Below are 12,253 nucleotides of genomic sequence, written 5' to 3' on the forward strand. Positions count from 1 at the left end.
GGGTTAAGGGCATCTCCCCACAGCTGGAGACAAACTAGGAGTGGGAGGGTCCACATATGAACAAACAACACAGGTAGAGCCAGGAATGATGTTCTGCTGAAAAAGTTTGAGGAGTTAGGGTCCAAATTAAAAGGTAAACATTTCTAGACTGTTACCTGAGCTATGCCCCAATTGGCAGAGGGCATTAACTGTGTGGCTGAAAGATTGGTGTGGGGAAGAAGGGATTTCGATTCATGGAATACTAGCACCAGTACTCAGGAAGGAGAGAGCTGTTCCATGGGCGGCACTTAAACAGCTGGGACCAGTGTCCTGGCGAATTGTATAGCCAGGGCTGTGGACAGGGCTTTAAACTAACATGAGGTGTGGGGGTGGGTGGGGTTAGGGCTTTGGTGAGGGAGAATTTGAAATCAAAGGGAAAGGTCGAGGCAACAGAACAGTGTAGTGATGTGGATAAAGACAAGCAGAATGGGGACAGGAAGGGAGAGTGAATTAACAGGAATTGTGCCTCAGTGAGCAAGAACAATGCTGGAAATAGTAGTAAAGGAATGGAACTAAAGGCTCTTTCTGTGAATTTGTGAAGCAGTCACATAAGATAGATGAGCTAGAGGCATAAAAAGGGGTAAATGATTTAGATGTAATCACCTTTACAAAAACATGCGAATGGATTATACTGAGAGTGGGCTTCTGCACACTCCAGTGTAAATGTCAGACATGAGCCCTCTTCCACTTGGCTGGCCTGCCCCACTTTAATTTTTTGGCAGACAGGTCATTAACTATTATGAGGTGAGACCTCCACCAGTCTTCAGGAGGAAGTTCCACCTCATAAAACTGCTGGCCAATCAGATGCCAGCAGTTCTGCAGTACTAGCAGTGCCACTAGAAGTGGTGGTCAATGCCAGTACTGCAGCTAGGCCAAGGAGGAGGCGATCAGTAATGGACCAGGACCCCAGGGATCTCAGGCAGGCCCCGTGAGGAGGGTTACATATTGGATAGGGCAGGGGGAAGGTGGACGCAGAGAGGGAAAAATGTGGGAGGGGCACCGGGGACCCAGAAAGGAGGCACCTCCCCCTTTACTGGCCAGCAGCACACAGGGACAAATCTGCCAGGCTGCACATTGAGCGCAGGCCTCTCCCAACAATTACCTGCTAAATCTGAGGAGGAAATAGTATGACACGTTGCATACCAGAAATAGAGGGTAACTAGGGACTAAAAAGAGTGAGGAAATTAATGTGATTAACATCAGCAAAGAAAAAGTATTGGTGGAACTTAAAGAACCAAAATTTGACAAATCCCCAGGACTTGACAGGCTAAATCCTTGGGTTCTGAAAGAAATAACTGCAGAGAGAGGGGATGTGCCAGCTATGATTTTCCAAAGTTCCCTAGATTCTGAAATGGTCCCAGCAGATTGGAAGTTGGCAAAAGTAAAACCACTGCTCAAGACAGAAGGGAAAGGGAAAACAGGGAACGACAGGCCAATTAGCCTGGCATCAGTCATCAGGAAAATGCTGGAATCTATCATTAAGGAAGTCTTAACAATGCACTTAGAAAATCATAGTATGATCAGAAAAAGCCAACATTGTTTTACAAAAGGGAAATCGTGTTTGACAAATGTATTAGAATTTTTTGAGGATGTCACTGGTAGGATAAATAAAGGGGAACCAGTAGATGTAGTATACCTGGATTTCTAAAAGGCATTCGACAAGGCGCCATACAAAAAGTTAATAGGCAAGATAAGGGCTCATGGATTTCTGGGTAATATATTAGGATGGATAGAGGATTGGTTCATGGACAGAAACAAAGAATAGACATAAATGGGGTAATTTCAAGTTGGCAGGATTTTTAAATTCATTCATAGGATGCTGATGTCACTGGCTCGGGTAGCATTTATTGCTCTTGTTCAGAGGGCATTTAAGAGTCAACCACATTGCTGTGGGCCTGGAGTCACATGTAGGCCAGACGATTCCCTTCCCTAAAGAACTTTAGTGAAGCAAATGGGTTTTTACAACAGTTGACAATGATTTCATCATGAGACTTTTAATTCCAGATTTTTATTGAATTCAAATTGCTCTATCTGCCATGGTGGGATTCAGACCTGGGTCCCCAGAGCATTGCCAGGTGCCTCTGGAATATTAGTCCAGTAACAATAACACTACGCCACCACCTCCCAGTTGTGACTAGTGGAGTGCCACAAGGATCAGTGCTGGGGCCTCAGCTATTCACAATCTACATTCATGGCTTAGACGAAGAGATAGAGAGTAATGCACCAAAGATTGTTGACGATACAGAGCCAGGTGAAAATATAAGATGTGAGGAGGACACAGAGAGGCTGCAAAGAGATACAGTCAATAAGTGAATGGGCAACAAGGTGGAAGATGGAGTATAAAGTGTGGAAGTGTGACGTTATTCACTTTGTTGTAGGAATAGAAAAACAGAATATTTTTTAAAGATGTGAGACTTGTAAGAATTGATGTTCACATAGACTTGGGAGTACTCGTGCAAGGATCACAGCAAGTTAGCAAGTTAGCATGCAGGTACAGAAGCAATTACAGGAAGACAAATGGCATGTTGGCCTTTATTGCAAGGGGATTGGAGTAGAAGAATAAAGAAGTCTTGCTACAGTTGCACTGGACTTTGGTGAGACCACACCTGAAATGCTGGGCTGAATTTTCCCCCTGTCGGGGGGGGAAAGTTGATGGGGGGGACGCGTGCAGGTGCGCTTCCAATCGGTGCCCCCGATCAGAGGTGCAGCGCCATTTTACATGGGCGGTCCAATTAAGGCCTGCCCAGCGTGATGTCCGCACAGAAGCGCTATGCACCCCCTGTGCAGGTGGCAGGGGAGGGGGGGAATGCCTAAAATCGAGAGTGTGCTCTTTCACGCATGTGCACAAAAGAGCGCACTCATCTCCCTGAAGCTAAGTGCTGTCTCAGGGAGATCACCTCCACTTTAAAAAATATTAAAAATAGAAAAAAAAAATTCCCTTACAGTCCCTTCATCCCTTCATTATGACAACGTCACATGAGTTGGGACATGTTCATAATTTCCAAAAAAACTTTATTAAAATTTTTAAAACCCTACATGAAACCTCCTCCCGCCCGTGGATGAGGCTTTGTGCCTTTTCTAGTTCCCGCCAGGGCTCCTGGCCTGTCCACCAACCTTAGGTTGGACGGGCAGGTCCACTAATCACTTTAATTGATCCATCAATGGCCTCAATTGGTCATTGACAGGTCAGTGGGCGCGCAGCTGATTTTGCTGCGCCCCCGCCTTCCTGAAAGTTTAAAGGGGGCACGGTGACACCGGGGGTTCCGCCCAATGTCATCCCGCGTCATCTTATGTATCGGCAAGCGGGCCCTGCCCCCATTCGCCGATGGTAAAATCCAGCCCACTGTGTGCAATTTTGGTCTCCATATTTAAAGAAGAATACACTTGCATTGGAGACAGTACAGCGAAGGTTCATTAGATTGGTCCCTATGAAGAGAGGCTAAGTAAATTGGGTTTATATTCTCTGGATTTTAGAAGAAGGAGAGGGGATCTCAGTGAAACATTAAAAATTCTGAAGGGTCTTGGCCAGGTAGATAGTGAGAGATTGTTTCCCCAGGCTGGGGAATCTAGAGCACGGGGACACAGTCTCAGGATAAGCGGCTGATCACTTAGGACTGAGATGAGGAGAAATTTCTTCAATCAAAGGGTTGTGAAGCGTTGGAATTCTCTACCTGGAGATTTGTGGTTACTTTATCGTTGAATACAGTGAGAGATTGAAAGACAGATTTTTGGTCTCTCAGGGAATTAAGGGATATGGAGAGCAGGCAGGAAAGGGGAGCTGAAGCTCAAGATCAGCCATGGCCGAAGAGATGTCCGGTCTACTCCTGCTCCTATTTCTCTGCTTCTTGTATTCCCCTTAAAGGCAGCTACACCATAATCTGTTTGAGGAACCATCCGGGATTACTGAAGTGCCTGAGTTTCCAACTGTCACAGATGAGATGAGACAAGGAGAAGCCAATGTGAAGTACATACCTGTAATGTCTGGTGTCCCTGATCCCCCGATTGCTAGGAACCCTGCCACTCTCTCGGTGGTTGAAGGCATAAAGCTTGTAAGGATCTTCACCGGGTTTCCAACGTTTAGCATCGAGGTATCTCCTCTCATCAAAAGCATCGAACTGCTCGTTGGAGTCCTCCAGCACGTCCTGAGCAGGGAAATCAGATCATTCTGGGTTATGTTAGTGTAGGAGTGGTTATGTTACTGGACTAACAATCCACTTGTAATGTTAATTCAATTCCCGCTGTGGCAGGGTGAGAAACTAATCAATTTATTAAAAATGTGGAAGTAAAAAGCTGGTAGCAGTAAAAGTGACCACAAACTGGCAGTCCCTCTTCAGAACTTGCACTGATCATCACAGTATGTAGCCTCTGGACTATGGGGTCTTTCAGTGATGCAGAGGAGCCCGCTATTGATTAGTAAGGGAACAAAGCTCCCCTTAACCCAACAATCACAAGACTTCCATGGTCTGATTCTTTATACATCAGTGTTAAAAATGATTTTGAAGAATAATTTGATATTGACCACATATTTAAGCTAGTGAGCAATCTAATTACTCCTTATATACCCATCTTCAACTTTTTAAATAAGTAATAAAAAGGGTAGGAAAGGGTAATGTAACAGACGTAATATATTTTAATTTCCAAGCTACCGCGTAGTAAACTCATCACTAAGGCCAGAACGTGTGGAGTCAGAGGACAAGAAGCCAAATGGATATCAAGCTGGCTACAAGAGAGAAAACAGAATTGTGGTTAAAGGCAGTTACTCAGACTGGCAAAAGGTAGGAAATGCTATTCTAGAAGTTTGAGTGCTGCTTGTTTACCATTTACATAAACAATTTATACTTTGGAATTGGCATGGATTCACCCAGTGTTGTGGTCTGGTTAATACAGAGGCAAGGCTGTAACAAAATAGAGATTATGAAAGGGTTTGTTGGGTTGAAATAGAGAAGAGGTTTCCACTTGTCAGGCACTCCAGGGCAATAAACGTAGGTAGTTTCTACTGTACCCAACAGGGTAATGAGGGGAAACATCTTTACTCAGAGAGTGGTTAGAATGTGTAATTCACCACCACAGGGAGTAGTTAAGGTGAATAACATGGATACATTTGAGGAAGCTAGATAAACACATGAGGGAGAAAGCAATAGAAGTTGATGGGTTTAGCTGGAGTAGGAGGAGGCTGGTATGGAGCATTAATACTGCCATAATCCTAATGGGCTGAATGGCTTGTTTCTGTGCTGTAACTATTATGTATACACAGTAAACCTTTCTACTAATTGAACAGAAATAGATGATTGTACTGGCTTGTAACTCATACTGACTCATGTCACAGCTCACAGGGAAAAGAACTCACAGCCGCTTGATAAAAACATTTAAGATGGAAAAGGGAGAGCCCCACGTCATCCATCAGACCCAATCCATCCACAGGTCAACTACAATCCGCCCATCATTCATTTCATCCTCTGATCCTTAAACAATATCCCAGAAAACTCCCACAAATCACCACGCCTCCAAAATTGAGCCAAGATCAGCCGTTTTCCCTGACCCAAGAAATATGGGAATTACAGTGTTTCGTCAGGTCCATGTTTACCCCCTACAGCCGTCCTGCTGAGTTCCCCGTCCCATCAATGCACAGAGCTCATAGAGCACAGGGTGGGTGGTTAGGTGGGTCAGTGAGGAACAGCAAACACACAACCGTCAGTAACATTCACCGATAATCAGCATTCACTGACACCAGCATTCACAGATTCATCACCATTCACCAGTGCTCTACCATTCAGAAACACATCACTAATATATCACTGTTCACCAGTACAACACCATTCACCAGTACATCACCATTCACCAGTACATCACTATTCACCCATACATCACGATTCACCAGTAAATCACCATTCACCAGTACATCACAATTCACCAGTGCTTTACCATTCACCAACACATTACCATTCACCAACACATCACCATTCACCAGCACATCACCATTCACCAGCACATCACTATTCACCAGCACATCACCATTCACCAGCACATCATCATTCACTGACACATCACGATTCACCAGTACATCACCATTCACTGACACATCACCATTCACCAGTACATCACCATTCACTGACACATCACCATTTACCAGTACATCACCTTTCACTAGTACATCGACATTCACCAGTACATCACCATTCACCGACACATCACCATTCACCAGTACATCACCATACACCGACACATCACTCACTGACACATCACCATTCACCGACACATCACCATTCACCTATGCATCACTATTCACCGATACATCACCATTCACCAAAACATCACCATTCACCAACACATCACCATTCACCAGTACATCACTATTCACCCGTACATCAGTACATCACCATTCACCAGTACATCACCATTCACCAGTACATCACCATTCACTGACACATCACCATTTACCAGTACATCACCATTCACTGACACATCACCGTTCACCGTCACATCACCTTTCACTAGTACATCGACATTCACCAGTACATCACCATACACCGACACATCACTCACCGACACATCACCATTCACCAACACATCACCATTCACCTATGCATCATTATTCACCGATACATCACCATTCACCAAAACATCACCATTCACCAACACATCACCATTCACCAGTACATCACTATTCACCCGTACATCAGTACATCACCATTCACTAGTACATCACCATTCACCAGTACATCGCTATTCACCCGTACATCACTATTCATCAATACATTACCATTCACCAGTAAATCACCATTCAGCAGTACATCACTATTCACCCGTACATCATTATTCACCAGTACATCACGATTCACCAGTAAATCACCATTCACCTGTACATCAATATTCACCAATATCTCACCAATCATCAATACCTCACCAAGCACCAATACATCACCATTCACCAATACATCACCATTCACCAGTACATCACCATTCACCGACACATCACCATTCACCGACACATCACCATTCACCGACACATCACCATTCACCAACACATCACCATTCATCAGTGCATTATCATTCACGAGCATGTGTAATGGCGTAATGGTACTGTTGGTGGATTATTAATCCAGAGCTCTAGGGTAACACTGTGGGGACCCAGGTTCAAATTCCTGTCACAGCAGATGATGGAATTTGAATTCAGTAACAATCTGGAATTAAAAGTCTGATGGGATGACTATTAAACCATTGTCGATTGTTGTCAAAACCCATCTGGTTCACTAATGCACTGTAGGGAAGGAAATCTGCTGTCCTTACCTGGTCTGGCCTTCATGTGACTCCAGACCCACAGCAATGTGGTTGACTCTTAAATATCCTCTGAACAAGGACAATTAGGGATGGGTAATACATGCTGGCCCAGCCAGTGATGCCCACGTCCAATGAATAAAAAAAAAAAATCACCATTCAGAAATACATCACCATTTAGTGGATCATTATATTACTGATCTAGTTAACCCCTCTTGCATAACCCCTAGTATTATCTTTTGTTCCTTTTGAAGCAAGGTCATACCCTTCGCCATGTGCCTCGACTCCCTTGGCTTCTTAATGAGGAGATTTGTTGGAGATAATGTTTACAGTGTAAGACATCACAGACACCTCTCCTGTGGTTTTCCACAGGAATCCTGAAGAATTCCATCCACCGAATCTTCATGCAGAATACCAAGCATTCAGAGCTAGCCAAAAATCCATAACCATACTGAGCACCATAAGGTGGGCAGTACTGACCAAGTTTAAATTCTTTCTACATTTGGATATTCTCTTTGATTCTATCTTCCATTCAGTTCATTTTTAACATTAAAATATTCACTTGCAGGAGACGTTTGCGCAGAGGAAGAATCGGTGGACTGCAATCGCCAAACCTAAGTTCCTAATAAGGCCCCATTATATTGGGCAATTGTTGCTATGTGAAACAGAGGTTACAAGAGTGTGTCGATTACAGGAATATTATTTGAATGCTATATTATTGTGCTGAGTGCGGGTTAAATATTCTGGTAAATAGCTCCTTAAATTCCCTGAGCTAGCCAGTTCGCCATCTTACAAGCAATGATCAGACACTCTCCCAGCAGAGTTTATTAAACATGTCACTGAGTAGCTTGAGATTAAGTGGATTGACACCAGAGGTCAAGAGAAGGTTTCAGAATATAGGAAAGTTTCAAATTCTGACTGATCTGTGAATAATGAGCTGCTGTTCGAGGAAGGAAGAAATTTTGACAGGAACAGTCACTGAACAAACCTTGAGAGTTCTCTAAATTTGAGATGTCATTCTTCTGCTTAACCAACCCCAGTTTCAAGCCTTCTGGAATGACACAACACAGGTCAAACACTGACAGATCTCTCCCAACAGTGACAGTCTGACATTTTGACTTGATGCATTGTTCATTCTAACTAGTAATCTTGGAATTGCAGTATCCAAATATTCAGGGCTGTGATATTGCATAAATCTTTCTCCCCACCCACTGAGAATTGAATTCAAACTCTCGAAGCACTTATCATTTAGGTGCCTGCTCCCAGGCACCAACACAACACCTATTGCAGATTGGTTAGATGGGACTTAGTGGAGACTCAAACTCGGGGATTCGCACACTGGCTCTCTCAAAACATTTTTTAAAATTCTGCTTAAGTGTAAAAAAGTTGCCCGGGGAGTCTAACAGAATTGAGTTAATTCTAAATCCTGCGTGTGACAGTGCACCAGAATTGAAATCTTTGTGGTATAAGATGATGCCCCCGGAGGGACCGAGGTTCCTCAGTTTCCAAGATTAGATTCCCACTTCTGTGTCTCTGTGACTGTCAGCCAATCAGTGGAATATTTAGTCTTTAAAAAAGGACTTACATTAATATAGCCCTATTCAGGACCTTAGGTGGTTGTAATGCAGGAAACGTAGCAGCCAATGTGTGCACAGCAAGCTCCCACAAACAACAAGGTGGCAATGATTAAATAATCTGCTTTACTGATGTTAGCTGAGAGATAAATATTATTCAAGATACCAGGAGAACTCCCCTACACTTCTTCCAGAGAGATCCCATGGCCTCTCCCTGGTTACCTGACAGCCATCCCAGCAGTCTTCACTCTCTCTGGGTGCCGAGCCTGTGGAGCTCGAAAGCTGCTTCATTTGCCTCATGGAATCTTTCTTGTTCAACAGCAAATAAATGTAGTCTTAAAGATCCACATCATAAATGTGTTAGAAGCAGTTCTGAGAGGGTACACTTGACTGATTTCTGGGATGGGGGCGTTATCCTTTAAGGAAAGGTTGGACAAGCTGGGCCTGTATCCATTGGCGTTTAGAAGAATGAGAGGTGATCTTATTGAAACATGTAAGATCCTGAGGGGATATGACAGGGTGGATATTGAGAGAGTGTTTCTCCCAATGGGAGAGATTCGAACTAAGTGACACAGTTTAAAAAAGGAGGTCTTCCATTTAAGACTGATATGAAGAGAAATGTTTTCTCTCAGAAGGTCAATAGTATTTGGAACTCTCTTCACCAGAGAGCGGTAGAGGCAGGGTCATTGAATATTTTTAAGGCAGAGGTAGATAGATTGACTAACAAGGGAGTCAAAGGTTACCGGGGGTAGGTGGGAAAGTGGAGTTAAGGCCACAATCAGATCTGCCATGATCTTATTGAATGGCAGAGCAGGTTCAATGGGCTGAAGGGCCTACTCCTGCTCCTGACTCATATGTTCGTAAGTATGTAAGGAGAGGGGAGCAGAGGGGTTTGGGGAGTGAATTTCAGAACATGGTGCCTGGCCTCCATGGTACCTGATGATACAATCCCAATGATGGGGTGAAGAGGAGGGTGCATCAAAGAATAAATGGGCCTAGTGTACGACTGGTGGAGTATGAGAGGCTTCTGAAACATGGGAGCAGAATGTGGCCAATGAGCCCGGGAGCCTGTTCCATCATTCCATTTAAACATGGCAGAACTGTATCACCTACTTGGGCCTTTAATACCTCACAGCTCCCGCCCCTGACATTGACCTGCCGGGAACACCAACCTGCCAGGAGCACCAACCGGCCGGGAACACCAACCTGTCAGGAACACCAACCGGCCGGGAACACCAACCTGCCAGGTACACTAAACTGCCGGGAAGTATAACCTGTCGGGTTGACTAACCTGTCAGGAATACTAAGCTGTGGGGAACACTAACCAGTCGGAAATACTAACCTGTCAGGAATACTAACCTGTGGGGAACACTAACCAGTCGGGAATACTTACCTATCGGGAACACTAACCTGCCGAGTTCACAAACCTGCCCGGTACAGTAACCTGCTGGGTACACGAACCTGCCAGGTACAATAACCTGCTGGGTAGACGAACCTGCCAGGTACACTAAACTGCTGCGTACGATAACCTGCCAGGTATACTAACCTGCCAGGTACACTAACCTGCCAGGTACACTAACCTGCCGGGTACATTAACCTACAGGGTACAATAACCTGCTGAGTACACTAACCTGCTGAGTACACTAACCTGCCGGGTACAATAACCTGCCGAGTACAATAACCTGCTGAGTACACTATCCTGCCGAGTACACTAACCTGCCGGGTACACTAACCTGCCGGGTACAATAACCTGCCGGGTACAATAACCTGCCGCGTACACTAACCTGCCGAGTACACTAACCTGCCGGGTACACTAACCTGCCGAGTACACTAACCTGCCGGGTACACTAACCTGCCGAGTGCACTAACCTGCCAGGTACACTAACCTGCCCGGTGCACTAACCTGCCCGGTGCATTAACCTGCCGTTTACACTAACCTGCCCGGTGCACTAACCTGCTGGGTACACTAACCTGTCGGGTACATTAACCTGCCGGGTACATTAACCTGCTGGGTTCGTTAACCTGCTGGGAAAGCGAACCTGCCGGGTACAATAACCTGCTGAGTGCACTAACCTGCCCGGTACACTAACCTGCCAGGTACAATAACCTGCCGAGTACACTAACCTGCCCAGTACAGTAACCATCCGAGTACACTAACCTGCCAGGTACAGTAACCATCCGAGTACACTAACCTGCCAGGTACAGTAACCATACGGGTACACTAACCTGCCGGGAACACTAAGCTGCCGGGAACACTAACCTGCCGGGCACGCTAACCTGCCAGGCACAATAACCTGCCGAGTGCACTAAGCTGCCGGGTACACTAACTTGCCGGGTACAATAACCTGCTGGGTACACTAACCTGCCGGATACACTAACCATCCGAGTACACTAACCTGCCAGGTACAGTAACCATATGGGTACACTAACCTGCTGAGTACACTAACCTGCCAGGTACACTAACCTGCCGGGTACGCTAACCTGCCCGGTGCACTAACCTGCCTGGTACACTAACGTGCCCGGTACAATAACCTGCCGGGTACAGTAACCTGCCGGGAACACTAACCTGCCGGGAACACTAACCTGCCAGGTACACTAACCTGCCGGGTACATTAACCTACCTGTACAATAACCTGCCGGGAACAATATCCTACCGGGTACAATAACCTGCTGGGTACGCTAACCTGCTGGGTACGCAAACCAGCTGGTACACAAACCTGCCAGGTACACTAACCTGACCGGTACACTAACCCCCCCGGTGGACTAACCTGCCCGGTACACTAACCCCCCCGGTGGACTAACCCGCCCGGTACACTAACGTGCCCGGTACACTAACCTGCTCGGAACACTAACCTGCCGGGTACATTAACCTACCGGGTACAATAACCTGCTGAGTACACTAACCTGCTGAGTACACTAACCTGCCGGGTACAATAACCTGCCGAGTACAATAACCTGCTGAGTACACTAACCTGCCGAGTACACTAACCTGCCGGGTACAATAACCTGCCGGGTACAATAACCTGCCGCGTACACTAACCTGCCGAGTACACTAACCTGCCGGGTACACTAACCTGCCGAGTGCACTAACCTGCCAGGTACACTAACCTGCCCGGTGCACTAACCTGCCCGGTGCATTAACCTGCCGTTTACACTAACCTGCCCGGTGCACTAACCTGCTGGGTACACTAACCTGTCGGGTACATTAACCTGCCGGGTACATTAACCTGCCGGGTTCGTTAACCTGCTGGGAAAGCGAACCTGCCGGGTACAATAACCTGCTGAGTGCACTAACCTGCCCGGTACACTAACCTGCCAGGTACAATAACCTGCCGAGTACACTAACCTGCCCAGTACAGTAACCA

At 45.8% G+C, this 12,253-nt stretch overlaps 1 protein-coding gene across 1 annotated transcript in view; it reads right to left on the reverse strand.

Annotated features, from left to right (window-relative positions):
* The window catches only part of LOC121278127 (polypeptide N-acetylgalactosaminyltransferase 14-like), a 311,464-nt gene that overhangs the window by 11,449 nt on the left and 287,762 nt on the right, over positions 1-12,253 (reverse strand). The window contains exon 2 of the mRNA XM_041188218.1: positions 4,012-4,181. Within this exon, the coding sequence (XP_041044152.1) occupies positions 4,012-4,181 (170 nt within the window). The remainder of the gene's footprint in view (positions 1-4,011; positions 4,182-12,253) is intronic.

The sequence above is a fragment of the Carcharodon carcharias genome, chromosome 5 (genome assembly GCF_017639515.1).
Source record: "Carcharodon carcharias isolate sCarCar2 chromosome 5, sCarCar2.pri, whole genome shotgun sequence".
Lineage (NCBI taxonomy): Eukaryota > Metazoa > Chordata > Chondrichthyes > Lamniformes > Lamnidae > Carcharodon > Carcharodon carcharias.